Source organism: Bubalus bubalis, chromosome 7, assembly GCF_019923935.1.
Source record: "Bubalus bubalis isolate 160015118507 breed Murrah chromosome 7, NDDB_SH_1, whole genome shotgun sequence".
Lineage (NCBI taxonomy): Eukaryota > Metazoa > Chordata > Mammalia > Artiodactyla > Bovidae > Bubalus > Bubalus bubalis.
This window is the reverse complement of record NC_059163.1, coordinates 28,531,082-28,548,698: the sequence shown is the minus strand read 5'-3', so window position 1 is coordinate 28,548,698 and position 17,617 is coordinate 28,531,082. Positions and strand designations below refer to the sequence as shown.

At 40.0% G+C, this 17,617-nt stretch overlaps 1 protein-coding gene across 1 annotated transcript; it reads left to right on the top strand.

The window, feature by feature from the left end:
• Positions 1 to 14,055: 14,055 nt before the first annotated feature.
• On the top strand, positions 14,056 to 15,959 carry LOC102415247 (growth-regulated protein homolog gamma). Its single transcript, XM_006059632.4, has 4 exons — positions 14,056 to 14,222; positions 14,306 to 14,429; positions 14,543 to 14,626; positions 15,382 to 15,959. Exons 1-4 carry the CDS (start codon positions 14,135 to 14,137, stop codon positions 15,395 to 15,397), a joined length of 312 nt encoding a protein of 103 aa, XP_006059694.1. The 5' UTR covers positions 14,056 to 14,134; the 3' UTR covers positions 15,398 to 15,959.
• Positions 15,960 to 17,617: the final 1,658 nt, after the last annotated feature.

The window sequence follows — 17,617 nt, the reverse complement described above, 5'->3', positions numbered from 1 at the left end:
CAGGACTTTCTACAGTCTTTGGTTCAGACTCATTTCTCTGGCTGCCCCAGCTCTTTCACAGGAATACAAACTCTGCCCCATCCTGGTTTGTCAAATGTCCAGAGTGATTAAACTCAAAGGCTGAGTGGTAAAATGCTGAGTGAACAAATCAGGTAAAAGCAAGTAAGAAAATCTAGGCTGTTGCAATCATTTAAGGATAGTTTCCCGGTGTCCTGCTCTCAGGGATAGTGGCCTAAAACCTTTTATCCATGCATTATTTCAGCAAACATTTACTGAATGTTTAGTATGAGTATGGACCCAACTCACTTTGGAGATGGGGATAGAAAGAGAAAAAGGTATGATAGTATTATTGGAGAGCACAGAACCCAGCTTGTGAACCAGTGGTCCCCACAATGTGATCTGTATCCAGGGCCAAGGTAAACACTTAGATGAACTGTGAGATTTCTGATGGAGAGGACATTTGAAATGGCTCCTGAATGACGGGTGTCTGGGCCATGCTTGTCCTCCTGCTGTCTATGCATCCTGTCCTTGATGATAAACTCCAGGTAACAACGAAGACCTGGCACAACAAAATAAATAAATAAATATTAAAGAAAATAAGGGGAGTCAGATACTCCCTCCTCTGAGTTCCTATAAAGTTCTATACAGTGCTATCACAGACCCCCAGGCAACTCTTTGTTATACTCCCAAAGACTGAGTTTGGTAGTGGGAGAGTACTGTTTTTGGTAGTGGCAGTGTCTGCTTTTGTTTTTGTTTTGTTTTTCTCATCTTTGCAAACTAATTTAGAAGCTAGTTTAGTTCCTAGGTAGCACTGTTGGTAAAGAACATGCTTGCCAATGCAGGAGATGCAAGAGACATGGGTTCGATCTCTGGGTTGGGAAGATCCCCTGGAGGAGGAAATGGCAACCCACTCCAGTTTTCTCTTTTAGAAAATTTCACAGACAGAGAAGCTTCAGGCTATAGTCCATGGGGTCACGAAAGAGTCAGACATAACTGAGCATACACATACTTATGAGTGAAAGACAAATGTTGAAGGGATAAATGAATAGACAGAATAAATGCAGTGAACAGAAAAATGCAATGAATAGAATAGAACTGTGATGAGTTCACAGTGCTCAGCAGACTAGCATCTATTTAGGCAAATATGCTGTGGGTCCCCTATGTAAAAAGCAATGAGGTTTTCCTTTTGTTCTTCTTGCCAGAGAACATGGCTTTGTGACCATGGAGAGTGTTGTCTCTGACCTCTACTATCCAGAAGGTACATGCACCAGTGTGCATCCCAGACTGGGATTCCAAGACATGAAGTCACAAGCAGCATTCTCTTCATCTGGTCATTCTAGCTATTCGGAGCTTGTCTTAAAGGGTCCCAGTCCAAAAGTGGCCTTTGTTATCGCAATCTTCATTGCTTTGTCAAGTACTGGAAAAGTCCCATTCCAGTAGCACCTGCCCCCTGTCACAGATTAATGCATCTACAGTTGAAGGCATCTCATGTTCCCATGAATGACCAGAGACACTGTTTCCATTATATAATTTTTTTTTGAAATTATCTATTTATTTGGCTGTGACTTGTCTTAGCTGTGGCATGCGGGGTCTTTTGTTGAAGCATGCAGCTTTCTCTCTAGTTGCTGTGTACAGGCTTAGTTACCCCTCAGCATGTGGGATCTTAGTTCCCTGACTGGGGATGGAATCTATGTTCCCTGAATTGCAAGGAAGATTCTTAAACACTGGACCACCAGGGAAGTCCCTTCAACACACAGTTCTTACCACCTGTGACAAGGAAGGCCTCCTCTTTCTTAAGCTAACTGGAAATTAATTTTCTGGATCTTGTGAGGGCAGCAACTTTTTTTTTTCCACTGTATTGTGGGATGCCTCTTATTTCCTTGGTTAAGCCATAAAAAGGGTTATTGGTCTGAGTCACTATTGAGATTACTATATCCCACTCATCAGTGACCAGATGATGGATCTTTTGAATTGGAAAAGCTTCCATATTTGAAAAAAGAATTGTTTGAGTGCTCTCATCCTAAGCAATTGTCTTACCCTATAGAGACCATATTATAAATGGATATAAAGAAGTACAATATAACAACCAGCCTTAAGACCCCTTTAACAAGATGAAAAAAACAAACAAAAACAGAAAATGGAATATTACTCAGCCATAAAAAAGAAATCAAATTGTGCAATTTGCAGAGATGTGGAGGGGCCTAGAGACTGTTATACAGAATGAAATAAGTCTGAAAGAGAAAAGCAAGTATCATATAATATTGCTTATATGTGGAATCTGGAAAAATGATAAAGATGAACTTATTTGCAAAGCCAAAATAGAAACATAGAGAATGGGTGTATGGATACTGGGCGTGGGGGGAGGACCGGTGGGATGAATTGGGAGATTGGGATTGACCTATTCACACTACTAAGTATAAAATAGATAATTAATAAGAACCTACTATATAGTACAGGGAACTCTGCTCAGTGCTTTTGGGTGACCTAAATGGGAAGGAAATATAAAAAAGAGGGGATATATGTATACATATGGCTGATTCACTTTGCTGTACAGAAGAAACGCACACAACATTGTAAAACAACTGCACTCCAATAAAAATTAATAAAAAAAGAAAGTTTTGCTATGTTAAATTGAATGATAAAATTTCATTGACTACCTAGATCATTTCCAAATAAGATAAAATACAGACACATTGACTATTAAACATAGGTTTGTCCACTTTTGGCTTCTCATTACAGAAAAACTAAAGATATTTAGTTTTTAATGATTATATCTTCTGCTACATTTTAAAACATTGTTATATTGTGAGGAAATGTATCCTACTAAAAAATAAAAACATATTCGCAAAATGCTGGTATTGCTTTTGTTGTTCAGTCTGTCAGTCATGTCCAGCTCTTTGCGACCCCATGGACTGCAGCATACCAGGCTTCCCTGTCCTTCACCATCTTCCGGAGCTTGCTCAAACTCACATCCATTGAGTCAGTGATGCCATCCAACAATCTCATCCTCCATCGTCCCATTCTTTTCCTGCCTTCAATCTTTCCCAGCATCAGGGTCTTTTCCAATAAGTCAGCTCTTTGCCTCAGGTAACCAAAGTATTGGAGCTACGGCCTCAGCATCAGTCCTTCCAATGAATATTCAGAATTGATTTCCTTTAGGATTGCCTGGTTAGATTTCTTTACAATCCAAGGGACTCTCAAGAATCTTCTCTAACATCACAGTTCAAAAGCATCAAATTCTTTGACACTCAGCTTTGCTTATGGTCCAACTCTCATATCCATACACGACTACTGGAAAAACCATAGCTTTGACTATATGGACCTATACTGACATAACAGTTCACAATTGGTTACTTCTTAGTTTTAACTAGAAATCAAGTTAGGTAAATGTTAAGAATTCTAATTAATATATAAAATTAAAACTACTACTAATAGAAATATTATAATAAAGGAAACACTTCTGTATACAGGAAAAATAAGATATGTATTTTGGATAAGAAAAGCTATGAAAACTTAAGATGCATTTTGTTGATGAAAATAAAGTTTAACTTTGTCCTAAAGCTGATTGTTTTAGAATGGGAAAGAGAACAAGAGAGAAACTAAAGTGAACATACAGTTATAGAAAGTTTGTAAAAAAGGAATCTTAGGAAAGGAATTTTATGTGTGATCAAACTGGGTAAGATTAAATGGATTTATTATAAGAGTTTTAAACACAAACTTTAATATCAGTAGCATATTTGTGCAAAATTGGAACTTAATTTTCTTTTATTTGTTAAGAGGACAAAGTTTTCTTCAATTATTATTCTTTTCTTGAAAGATATTACAAAAGAATTTCCTTTATGTTTTAAATTGATCTGCCTAGAAAACAAAGAATTTGTGTCTTTTCATAATAATTTCCTATGCTTTATGTTATCTTTATCATTGGTCTTTGATTACCTAAGTAAACCAAGTCTTCTCAATAGTAAAAGAGTTAAGTTTTGCTCAGAATTATGTAACTTTCCATATTTGCCCTTGAAATCTTCTATTGTTACTTTGGTTAAATGGATAAGTAGGTACTCTTTCATAATGATCTATGATTCCTTTTAATCAAGTGTCCAAAATCTTTCATATTTTTGACACATTTCCTCAAATCAAATTCTAAATAATTTTTTTGACCTCAAACTAACTTGGGATTTTCCAGAGGGCCCCTGGAACATTTTAAAAGATTTGTTTTCTCTTCATATAAAAATAGAGAAGGAGAATAAAAGAGAGAGAAATGTTACATTAGTTAGGCTTATTTGGTACATTAAACTACATGGAAAACTTCCTAGCTTATATTGTATGGGTGAATGTTATTAATATGCTAATATCTGCTCTAGTAATTATATGAAATTCCAAAAAATCTGATACATTCTGATTTAATGTTACTGTAATTGTTATTATCTTAAAATGTTGAGTGTCACAGAAATAACTAAATTTCTTTGTCAATTGCATTGCAATAAACTTTCATCTGATCTTTAACCATTGTAATTTTTAAGCGTTTTGTCATTTATAGACAGTTACTCTTTTACTCTGATTCTTTTGCAGAAGTATTTCTGCTTCAAAGAAATTCATAGAAAGGACCCTGACAAGTACTCTAGAATACAGGTTTCTGATGTATTTAAGAATATACCACTGAACTGGGTAAGAAATTACAGAATTCTAAAAAAAAACAAAAAAAACCGATGGCTTCATAAAACTGCTAACAAAATATCAAGATTGAAGAGAATTAATTATTTGGGGCTGAATGAACTGACAAGGATGATTATAATTTTTATGACTTAAAAATTATTGCTAGTTCTTTAACCTCTTGTTTTCCAAATGTAAAGAAACCTTTCCTTTTAAATTATCTATGACATGGAAATTTAGTAAAATATCCTTTTATGAACAAAGATAAATTTTTTTCCTATATGATTCCTCCAGAATTAAGTGACTTTTAGGGAGTATTCTTATTTTCATGGTAATGTGGTAATTAGCATAGGTTTGCTGCTGCTAAGTTGCTTCAGTCCTGTCTGACTCTGTGCGACCCCATAGACGGCAGCCCACCAGGCTTCCCCGTCCCTGGGATTCTCCCGGCAAGAACACTGGAGTGGGTTGCCATTTCCTTCTCCAATGCATGAAAGTGAAAAGTGAAAGGGAAGTCGCTCAGTCGTGTCCTACTCTTAGCGACCCCATGGACTGTAGCCCACCAGGCTCCTCCATCCGTGGGATTTTCCAGGCAAGAGTACTGGAGTGGGGTGCCATTGCCTTCTCCGAGCATAGGTTTACTAAGATTCTAATCTCTGGCTTTGACTGGAATGTCATATTTGGGAGAGATATACATACATAGACTAAGGGGAATTCCCAGGTTGTGCTAGTGGTTAAGAACCCACCCGCCGATGCAGGAGATGCCTGAGAGTTCGATGCCTGAGTCAGGAATATCCCCTGGAGGAGGGCATAGCAACCCACTCCAGTATTCTTGCCTAGAGAATCCAATGGAGAGCGGCCCCTGGTAGGCTACAGTCCATAGGATTGCAAAGAGTCAGACAAGACTGAAGCGACTTAGCATACACACACATACATAGACTAAGATATGACCAGACAGCTTTAAGAAAATAAGGTTGACTTTACAGAGCCAATAAACCTTCTTGGAAAAATCTGTCTGGCACTTTCTTGAAGGGTTCATAGCAGCTTTACCAGGTAAGTAAGGTACCTGCCTCCTGAAAAATCTGTATGCAGGTCAAGAAGCAACAATTAGAACCAGACATGGAACAACAGACTGATTCTAAATTGGAATTGGGAAAGGGGTATGTCAAGGCTGTATATTGTCATCCTGCTTATTTAAATTATATGCAGAGTACATCATGCAAGACGAGAAGGGGATGGCAGAGGATGAGATGGTTGGATGGCATTACCAACTCAATGGACATGAGTTTGAGTAAGCTCCAGGAGCTGGTGATGGACAGGGAGGCCTGGTGTACTGCAGTCCATGGGATCAGACATGACTGAGCGACTAAACTTAACTGAAGGAAGGAAACTCCCTGGCAGGTGCAGGAACCTCAGGATATTTGGGGGACCTACATAAAAGAGGAATAGGCAGTGAAACTTGATAGCAACTCTTTGGCTTGACTTCCTAGCCTCAAAAGGATTTCTAAAGGTCCAGTCTGAGATTCCTTATGAAAAGTTCCAGCAAAGAGAACATAAAAGAGCCTATATGGCCGATCACTATTCTTGCTGAACTTATGTAATAATCAGGTCAAATGTATTGAGACTAGACTTAATTTGCAAACAAATTAGGCTTATTGTTGTTATCTTTGATAAAAAAATGGAATGTTTACAGAGAAAAAGATTATGTTTCAGTGATACACCTTTATTAGATTCTAGTTCTGTTAATTACCTTAAATTACCTTTGAATTTTTGTTTTCTATCTGTGAACTAACTGGATCCTGAATTCTTCTATTTATCGTTTCCTCCAATACCTGGCTTCAGCTGTCTAAACTAGCATTTCCAACTTTTCTCCCAAACTTATGACTTGAAATCATTAAGAAATAAAATTGCCCTTTTCCCAAAGCTGTGCAAGGGAGTTCCCTGGTGCTCCAGTGCCTAGGACTCAGGGCTTTCACTGCCATGGCCCAAGTTCCATCTTTGGTTGGGGTGCTGCTGCTGCTGCTAAGTCGCTTCAGTCATATCTGACTCTGTGTGACCTCATAGACGGCAGCCCACCATGCTCTGCCATCCCTGGGATTCTCCAGGTAAGAACACTGGAGTGGGTTGCCATTTCCCTCTCCATTGCGTGAAAGCGAAAAGTGAAAGTGAAGTCGCTCAGTCGCATCCGACTCATAGTGACCCCATGGACTGCAGCCTACCAGGCTCCTCCATCCATGGGATTTTCCAGGCAAGAGTACTGGAGTGGGGTGCAATAAGATCCTAAAAGCCTCATGGCACAACTGGGAGAAAAAAAAAAGCAAAGCCATGAGAACTAAAATTGGATAACTTGACATATACTTCATAGAAATCACAACAGCTCACAAATAAACCCCTTTGTCTTATCAATTCTTCACAAATGGATTTTTATTTTGCCTAAAAGTTATAAACTGAGCTTTTCTGGTAGCTCAGTGCTAAAGAACCTGCTTGCTGATACGAGAGACTTGGGTTCAATCCCAGGATTGGGAAGATCCCTTGGAGAAGGAAATGGCAACTCACTCCAGTATTCTTGCCTGGGAAATCTCGTGGAGAGGAACTTGATGGGCTACTACAGTCCATGGGACCCCAAAGAGTCAGATATGACTTAATGACTAAACAACAACAAAAAACTGCCTGTTTTGGTCACTTCTTTGAGTCATATTTTTGCGGGACTCCTGAAATTAAATTTGTTTTTCTCCTGTTCATCTATCTTATGTCAACTTAATTATTAGGCCAACCAAAAAACCAGGAAGAGAAGACAGGATACATTCTCCTCCCCCATACCCTGATGCTGGTACACACTAATGTCATTGGCCTATAGAGACAGATGGATCCAGAAATTTAATGCAATGTTCAGACATCTTTGTTTTTCTCCCCTCCAGAGCCAGAGTCATTACATCAGACGAGATCATCATAGCATACACAGAGACAGAAGTTGAGAGGGAATAAGTTCTTACAGCAAGCGAGGGGTAAAGTAAAGTGACACTGCCCTTATTTTTCTGACATTTAGTTTTCAGGATGGCGCAGCATCTTAGCCAAGGTATCCCCACCAAAAAGTTGAACCTGGGTCATCAGTCTACAATGTAAGCAGATTTATTTGGGGAAATATTCCTTATGTATGGAACTGGAGAATTTGGAAAAGCAAAATAGGAAAGGAGAGTGTGGGCAATTGGAGTTTAATCCTGTTGGGGAACCTTTGAGAAGTCATGCAGAATATCTGCCTGAAATATGAGAAAGGGGGAAATATTTGTTGACTGCCTACTGTTCCCTATTGGGCAAGAGATTTTTTTTTTCACTGTGGTGATAAAGAAAGCTCGGTGCAGAAAGTAGAGCAGAAGTGAGGAGATGTAAGTTTATATCTGCTTGCAGCCAGTTGCTGCAGCAATGACTGGGGTAGAACTGTGGACCTCCAAGATGGGAGCATTCTGGATTTTACTAATGGTAAGTTTCAAAAGGTTCATAACAATTGCAGGGTTGGTAGAATTTCACCATTGAAGCTTCCATTTTAAAATTCATTTTATTTATTTAGGAGTCGTGGCTTTCATGGTTTTAAAGACTGTGCATAAAAAACCTGGTCTTCAACTTTTGCAAAAGTTAATTGGCTTAAAGAGGCACTTGTTCAAACAAGAAAATGAATTTGTTTATTGTACTAGACTAAGCATTCCTTTGCTTATACATATTTCTGCATTTGGGTTGATAAGGATCTCATGAATTCAAGTGGCATATGAAGGAGAAAATAATAACAACCACAAAAGAAATCTTTTTACTTCATTTCCAAAAACAAGTGATTTTGATTGTCATTCCCAGAAGTCAAATTCTATACGATTTATAAATGCTGGCTACCTCTTGACGTGCTTCATTTACTTTACCCTCCGCCCCCGTTTTTTTTTTTTTTTTTTTTTTGGCAGCTCCTATAGATAAACTGAGGAGAAGGCAATGGCACCCCACTCCAGTACTCTTGCTTGGAAAATCCCATGGACGAAGGAGCCCGGTAGGCTGCAGTCCATGGGGTCGCTAAGAGTCGGACATGACTGAGCGACTTCACTTTCACTTTTCACTTTCATGCATTGGAGAAGGAAATGGCAACCCACTCCAGTGTCCTTGCCTGGAGAATCCCAGGGACGGGGGGAGCCTGGTGGGCTGCCATCTATGGGGTTGCACAGAGTCCAGCAGGACTGAAGCGACTTAGCAGCAGCAGCATAGATAAACTGGAGTCCCACTTTCCCTGAACACATTCATTTACGTCAGTTCTGGGTTGGGTTCAGAGACCATTACAGCAAATACTTACTGTTTTTCATCAGTTACAAGAAATAGATGAGAGATTTGGACAGCATGATTAATGCTGAATACAAACTTTTTAAGTCTGATGAAGTGTCATGATGAAGTGTCAAAAACAGGACAGCAGATATTCTGGATTCCCACATTTAAGCAAATATGAACTCAGCAAAAAATTTAATTCCCTTTCTAGGAAGCTATCAGGTAAAGTATACATATCTACTGATTTCATTGTAGTGGTATTCTAACTATTCTAACATTGTAGTGGTATCTAGAAAGATTAAGTTTTTTTTTTTTAAATAACCTTTTTATTTTGAAATAATTTTGAATTATAAAAGTTGTAAAGATAATACAGCTTTGGAGTACCCTTCATTCATTTTTCCCCTGTTGTACCATTTTACATTCTTGTGGTACACTGGTCAAAGCTAAGAAACCAACATTGGCACACTACTACTAATTTATTTGAATTTCAACAGTTTTCTCACTTATTGTCCTCTTTTTGTCCCAGGAGTCAATGCAGGTTACCACATCGCATTTGGTTGTCATGTCTCTATATTTTCCTCTGGCCTGTGACAGTTTCTCAGTCTTTCCCAATGTTCACAATCTTGAAATTTATGGAGAATGCTAGTCTGCTATTTAATAATCCTCAATTTAGGTTTGAAAAATGTTTTCCTTATGATTGAAAACCATGTGACCCTTTGGAAGGAATACCAAAGAGGTAAAGTGCCTTTCTCATCACATCATATCAGGGAGTCCATGATATCCACATGACATCACACTGATATTAACCTTCAACATAATTGTTTAGATAAGAAAATGTTTGCCAGATTTCTCTATGGTAAAGTTACTATTTTTACCAGAATTGGACACTCAGGCTAGATCAATGCCACAGTAGACAGTTACGCTGTTAGTGAAACCAAACTGTGGAGGTATCTTGTTGTATACTGTGTTTGCATTTTAGAATAAGTAAATTTGAAACAGTCAGCTAGTGGAATTATACACAGATTTTTTAAAATCACTCCTCTCTGGATTTTTTTTTTTTTGGTTGAGCTGATTCTTCGTTGCTGAATGCAGGCTTTCTTAAGGTGCAGCAAGAGGGGCTATTCTCTAGTTGTGGTGTGTGGGCTTCTCGTTTTGGTGGCTTCTCTTGTGGTGGAGCACAGGCTTAGTTACCCCATAGCATGTGAAATCCTCCGGGACCAGAGGTTGAAGCCATGCCCCCTGCATTGGCAGGCATATTCTTAACCACCAGACCACCAAGGAAGTCCAAAAAATTATTTAATTAATTAATTAAATAACTTTTTTTTTTTGGCCACACCACTCAGCATGCAGGATCTTAGTTTCCCAATCAAGGATGGGACCCATGTTCCCTGCATTGGAAGTGAGGTATTTTCACCACTGAACCACCAGGGAAATCCCCTGAAAAATCTAAATTATATATCACAGAGCATTGTTAAATAGCACAATGGTTACAAGTCATTTCCTCTGGGTTAGAGTCCCAAGTTTCAATATCTGGTGAACTTTGGGAAGTTCCTTAATCTCTTTGCACTTGTTTCCTTATTTGTAACCTTAAGAAGTACCACAAAGATAATAACAAATACGTTCACAGAGATGTTTGAAAGATTGAATGAGTCAATATTTGTATAACTCTTAGAAGAGAGCCTGGAATTTGGTACCAAATCACTGTGCTGCATCTTGGGGTGGGTACAGAGGCTTAGTAACTTGGCAATGGTATGTGACAACTAAATAAATTAAACAGCCTCTTTCGTATTTACCCAGAACCCTGTGTACTCTTATAACTTGTCAGCTACCATGTTTGTTGAAGAAAAAAAGCAAATTTTCAGTGACTTGTTAAATTTGTGCTGTAGACAAAAGTTAAGAGAGATTAGAGGAAAAATAATCTCTTCATGCCTTTCTGACTTTTATAAACTTTAGAAACTGAGCCTGCATTACTTATAATTAGAAAACAAAACAATACATTTTACAACTTTTAAAGACTAACTTTTGTATACCTGGCTTGTTTCCCATGAAATCCCCCAAAATAATTGATAACAAGGGAAGAAATAACACAAATTCTTAATTATTCCCGAGCTTGTCACCATATTTTATAGCCTTTATATTGTTTTTCATTTCTATTGCTTAATACAAATATTATGACTCAGACAGTTAAGAATCTGCCCCAAATGTGGGAGATCTGGGTTCAGTCCCTGTGTTGGGAAGATCCCCTGGAGGAGGGCATGGCTACCCACTCCTGTATTCTTGCCTGGAGAATTCCATGGGCAGAGGAGCCTGGAAGGCTACAGTCCGTGCAGTCCTAAAGAGCTGGACAGACTGAACAACTTTCACTTTCAATACAAATGTTAATACTCCTTTAATGTCCCAGGTTTTTCTTTCAGGATCATACTGAAAAACACTAGAATATTTTTAAAGACAGTTGTTTATTTTAATAAGACTTTTCCAATAAATAAGGTGAAGAGTATTGAATTCAAACTCCTTTCTAATAGATGAAATGATTGAAAATAAGGCTACAAAATAAATCAATGATAGGTCTGAAAAGTAGCAACAAAAAGCAAACAAGCAAAACCACCCAAATCCCATGTATGTGCATCTCCTAGTAGAGTGTAACTGTGCATTCTTTTCAAAAAAACTAATACAGAAATTTTTTAAATATAAAAAGAAAAAATTGAGAGGTGAACATTTCCATTACTTTTGTTTTATCGTAAGATTTAAAACAGATAGAGTTTGTGTTTAGGTTATATTGAAAAAAGCTATTTCTATTTTATCCGTTTAACTAACATTTATAAGGCATTTATTTCCAGTCAACTCTCACACATGTTAACTCCCTTCTCATAACCACTGTGAGGTGAGCAAGGAAACGTTTAACAGTGTGTAGGTTCAGTTCAGTTCAGTTCGGTCGCTCAGTCGTGTCTGATTCTTTGTGACCCCATGGACTGCAGCACGCCAAGCTTCCCTGTCCATCACCCTCTCCCAGAGTTTGCTCCAACACCACAGTTCAAAAGCATCAGTTCTTCGGTGCTCAGCTTTCTTTACAGTCCAACTCTCACATTCATACATGACTACCGGAAAAAACGTAGCTTTGACTATACAAACCTTTGTTGACAAAGTAATGTCTCTGCTTTTTAACATGCTGTCTAGGTTGGTTGTAGCTTTTCTTCCAAGGAGTAAGCGTCTTTTAATTTCGTGGCTGCAGTCACCATCTGCAGTGATTTTGGAGCCCCCCAAAATAAAGTCTGTCACTGTTTCCATTGTTCCCCTATCTATTTGCCATGAAGTGACAGGACTGGATGCCATGATCTTTGTTTTCTGAATGTTGAGTTTTAAGCCAACTTTTTCCCTCTCCTCTTTCACTTTCATCAAGAGGCTCCTTAGTTCTTCTTTGCTTTCTGCTATAAGGGTGGTGTCATCTGCATATCGGAGGTTATTGAAATTTCTCCTGGCAATCTTGATTCCAGCTTGTGCTTCATCCAGCCCGGCATGTCACATGATGTACTCTACATATAAGTTAAATAAGCATATAAGTTAAATAAACACAATATACAGCCTTGTGTGTAGGTAATAGATAGCAATGAAAGTGGCGTCACTGTAGGCTGGCTGGCTGTGGGTGTGAGTTATCACCCACTGAGTTGGGCTGCCCAGAGCCCTGTTCCTAGATGCCTGTCCCTAGGCCAGAGGCCACTTTTTTCTTCTTTTCCCACTCCTATAGTATTCCATGTCTCCAGGAGGTCTGAATCTAACCTGGACATTTTGTTAAGTTGCTAAGTTGTGTCTAACTCTTTGCAATCCCATGGACTGCAGCCTGCCAGGCTTCCCTGTTCTTCACCATCTCCCAGAGTTTGCTCAAACTCATGTCCATTGAATCTATGATGCCAACCAACCATCTCATCCTCTAGTGCCCCTTCTCCTCCTGCCCTCAATCTTTCCCAGCATCGGTCTTTTCCAATGAGTTGGCTTTTTACATAGGGTGACCAAAGTATTGGAGCTTCAGCATCAGTCCTTCCAGCTAATATTCAGGATTGATTTTCCTTAGAATTGACTGGTTTGATCTCCTTGCTGTCCAAGGGACTCTCAAGAGTCTTCTCCAACACTATAGTTTGAAAGCATCTTCAGCCAACCTGGATAACTACACTTAAACTTCTAGACTTCATGTTGAGTCAATGCAAGAGCTCTAAAACTTCTGATGAAAAAATAGTAAAGGCATCAGGTGAAAAAACTGAAATTTCTGGTCAGAAAAGAGAGACATCAATATTTCAGGAAAAAGGAGGACCAACACTGATGTTCCCTCTTCAGTGAATGGAACAGGATTTTATGTGTGTTTTTCTCTTTATTTCATCAGCGCACATCCGTGTAAGGGATGCTATGCTGCAGAAAGCATTCTTTTGTGCCCATGTGCTATTTTGTCCAAAGACAGACCAGAAGAGGAGACCCCAACCAGCTCGCCCACGGCTTCAGAGTGACCACCAATCCCATATTCTCAGACCAACTCTGAACCCTTCTTAGGTGGAAAAGGAGATCTGCCTCAAATTTTGGAAGTTCCAGTGTTGCTAAGAGAATATTGAGTTGAACAGAACACAAAACACTAGATCGTTTTACAGCCCTCAACTTTCACTGAAATTAACCCAGAATTCAGCTTTTGACACTGATCCCAGTTCTCATGTATGAAATAAGCAAAATTGAATATAGAGAGGCAGAAATATATAGAGGCAGAGGATAGATAACTAAACAAAATCTGCATGCTTACTTCTCTTTAATTCCCCCAGTCTGATAAGTAAAGAAAAGGAAGTCTGTCTCTAAGACCATCTCCCCAACCCTGTGGGGGTCTCTCCTCAGTGTCCCCAGAGCTTTCCCCTCTCCCTGCCCGCGACCAGGGTGGCCAGAGACGCACAGTCCCCATCTGCGCTGGAGCCCCTGCGTGGTGGAGGGAGACTCACCGTCGCGTGGGGATTTGGGTACAGGGATGACACCTCAGTGCGCTGAGTACGCGTGAGGTGGGCGGGGCCCCCTTCCTTCCGGACTGGGAATTTCCCTGACCCCGGGGCTAGCAACTCCCTTCTGATCAGGATAAAAGGGGTTCGCTAGGCTCGGGGAGCCACACAGCCCGCTCAGCCAGCGCTCCCGCCAGCCTTCCCGCTGCAGACACAGACCCTCCGAGCAGACACCCATGGCCCCAGCCGCGAACTCCGCCCCCCGGCTCCTCCGCGCAGCGATGCTGCTCCTGCTCCTGGTGGCCGCCGGCCGGCGCGCAGCAGGTGAGACCCGGATCCCCAGGGCGGGACGGGGGTGGGTGGGTGCCCGTGAGGACAGCCCCTAACCCACTCTGTTCTTCCCGCAGGGGCGCCCGTGGTCAACGAACTGCGCTGCCAGTGCCTGCAGACCTTGCAGGGGATTCACCTCAAGAACATCCAGAGCGTGAAGGTGACGTCCCCCGGCCCCCACTGCGACCAAACCGAAGTCATGTAAGTGTCACTTCCGTTGCTGTCCTCATCATCACCACCCACCGTGCCGATGCCCCCACCCCGACCCCCAAATGGACCACCCACCTCACGTAGATTCTTCCTTCTCTCTGCAGAGCCACTCTGAAGACTGGTCAGGAAGTGTGTCTCAACCCCGCCGCCCCCATGGTTAAGAAAATCATCGATAAGATGCTAAACAAGTGAGTTGTGGTTTTTATTCATTGTGTGACTAGAGTCATTCTGCTTGCTGAAAATTATATCAGAGAAACCTAGGATTTAGCTGAAGGAATGAAAAACCGCTATTTCAGAATTAAATTTGCCGTTAAGGTCATTAATCTGCTCTGATGCCAGAAGAACATTGCCAATGCTTTCCATCATGGCCCTTGACTCTCCCCATTCAAATGAATGTGGGTTAAACTGCTTTCATTAAAGTTCTCACTGCTGTTGGACAGTTTAGTTCAGTCGCTCAGTGGTGTCCAACTCTTTGCAACCCCATGGACTGCAGCACTCCAGGCCTCCCTGTCCATCACCAACTCCCGGAGTTTACCCAAACTCGTGTCCATTGAGTCCGTGATGCCATCCAACCATCTCATCCTTTGTCGTCCCCTTCTTCTGGCTTCAATCTTTCCCAGCATCAGGGTCTTTTCAAATGAATCAGCTCTTCCCATCAAGTGGCTGAAGTATTGGAGCTTCAGCTTCAGTATCAAATAGAATTGGCTATTTGTAGCCAATAATATAGTGAATACTGCCGGCCCCACCTCCATTCCTAAATAAGAGTATCAGAGAGCCTAGAGGCATCTGCCACACAGTATTGCAGGTGGCAGGCAGTAACCACTTGATGCCAGGCTGGGAAGACTGGACTCAGAAATCTCTGGAACCCAGGGAGAGGGAAAGGAGAAGAGTGCTGTTTCAGTCTTCTGGAGCAGCTACTAAGGAAAACCTTTTCTTCTTGCAGGGCCAGCTCCAACTGACCAGGTGGAAAACGGAAGCTCTTGGATGGCTGTTCCAGAAGTAGACCCTGCCCCTACAGAAATCAAAGAGGGAAAAGAGGAATCACCAGCTCCTAAGGCCACCTGGATCAGGCTTAATATGTTTGAACGTCTCTTAGGAGGGTTCTTCCACTTATTTATTTACTTATTTATTTATTTATGTGTTGCTTGGGTTTCAAAGATTCTATGTTAATATTTACATGTGACATGATTAAGGATGTGATCAAATCTACTTGCACATCCTATCAATATTGGTATTATTTATTTTATGAGAAAAAAGTTTATTTAGTCCTGATTCTTACTGAGTTTGGAGTAGAAGGTTTGCACATGTTTGCCAGTCATGAAATTAATATTTCTGAGGAGCCCACATTATGCCAGCCTTTGTGGCAGAAGCTGGCGGATCAAAACAGATAGTGAACTCATTGTCGGGTGGGGGATGCATGTTTTTGTGAATGTTTTTGTAAATGCATGTGTTTGTAAATGTTTAAAAGAATGTTAGTTATTTATTGAAATGATTTCACAATATGTAGTCAGCATTTCTCATGTTGAAACTTTAAGAGCTACAATGTTCTAAATACCCTTTGGACATTTTATGTCTTTCTTGTAAGGCACAATGCCTTGTTTCATGTTAATTATGCAGTGCTTTTCTATGTCTGAAAAAAGAAAAGTTTAAATATTTGTTGATGTTTTTGTTTTTGCAAAGAACATGAAAATAAAATATTTCAAACTAAACACTGTTTATTTCATTTTTTTTTTGAGGAAAACAATTCTACCTTTACTGGATAAATCTGATGATTTACATCAACGTTTCTTAGCTTCTTTTTATCCTCTTGGACATTCATTTGCTACACAGATAAATCAAACTATCAGTTAAGTTCAGTTCAGTTCAGTCGCTCAGTCGTGTCTGACTCTTTGCGACCCCATGAATTGCAGCACACCAAGCCTCCCTGTCCATTACCAACTCCCAGAGTTCACTCAAACTCACGGCCATTGAGTCCATGATGCCATCCAGCCATCTCATCCTCTGTCGTCCCCTTTTCCTCTTGCCCCCAATCCCTTCCAGCACCAGAGTCTTTTCCAATGAGTCAACTCTTCATATGAGGTGGCCAAAGTACTGGAGTTTCAGCCTTAGCATCATTCCTTCCAAAGAAATCCCAGGGCTGATCTCCTTCAGAATGGACTGGTTGGATCTCCTTGCAGTCCAAGGGGCTCTCAAAAGTCTTCTCCAACACCACAGTTCAAAAGCATCAATTCTTCGGCGCTCAGCTTTCTTCACAGTCCAACGCTCACATCCATACATGACTACTGGAAAAACCAAACTATAAGTTATACTTAATTTTATCTGCTGATAGCTGTCACCCTCCTTGGCTCTCACCAACCCAGGAATGTGCTTTTCCAAACTGTGCACTGGCCCTTTCCCCTTAGTGTGAGAGTCACTATAATATTATGAGAGCAATAATAATATATTGCTCTTTTTTGTAAGGAGCTTCTTGCTACCTTGCTACTCAAGTATACCTCTTTAAAAATTTCTTTTTTTTTTTTAAATTCTTGTAGCTATCTTTTAAAAAAATGTTATCTGTTCTTTATTTTTTTTTATTGGTAAAGGTTTGAGGTTTTATTTATTTATTTTTTATTTTATTTTATTTTTAAACTTTACAATATTGTATTAGTTTTGCAAAACATCGAAATGAATCCACCGCAGGTATACCCGTGCTCCACATCCTGAACCCTTTAAAAAATAACTATTTATTTATTTGGCTGTCCTGGGTCTTAGTTTCAGCATGCAGGATCTTCTGTCTTCACTGAGGCATGTGGGCTCTAGTTCCCTGACCAGGGATGGAACCCTGGTCCCCTTCACTTGGAGTGTGGAGTCTTAGCCACTGGACCACCAAGGAAGTTTCTCTTGTAGCTGTCTTAACAATAACCCTCATTTCATTGCTTTGGCTAAAGGATTTTTCAAACAACTATTAACAATTTAGTGAAACTGGCAGTGAAATGATAATAAAGAGGATTTTTTTTCTTCAGGACTCAAAGTACTTTGTGTCATCAATAGAAGCACAAAAAGTGAGTGGCTGATTAATATATAAAAGATCCAATTGACATTTGGGTTCAGTTTTCTAACTTTCATAAGTAACTATCTCTGAGTTTGGGTTTCCTTGGTGGCTCAGATGGTAAAGAATCTCACCAAAGAGTTTAAGGTTA

Coding starts and splice junctions, on each gene's coding strand:
- LOC102415247 (XM_006059632.4), top strand. CDS start 14,135: ATGGCCCCAGCCGCGAACTCCGCCCCCCGGCTCCTCCGCGCAGCGATG. Junction 14,223..14,305: donor CGCCGGCCGGCGCGCAGCAG/GTGAGACCCGGA, acceptor TTCTTCCCGCAG/GGGCGCCCGTGGTCAACGAA. Junction 14,430..14,542: donor TGCGACCAAACCGAAGTCAT/GTAAGTGTCACT, acceptor TTCTCTCTGCAG/AGCCACTCTGAAGACTGGTC.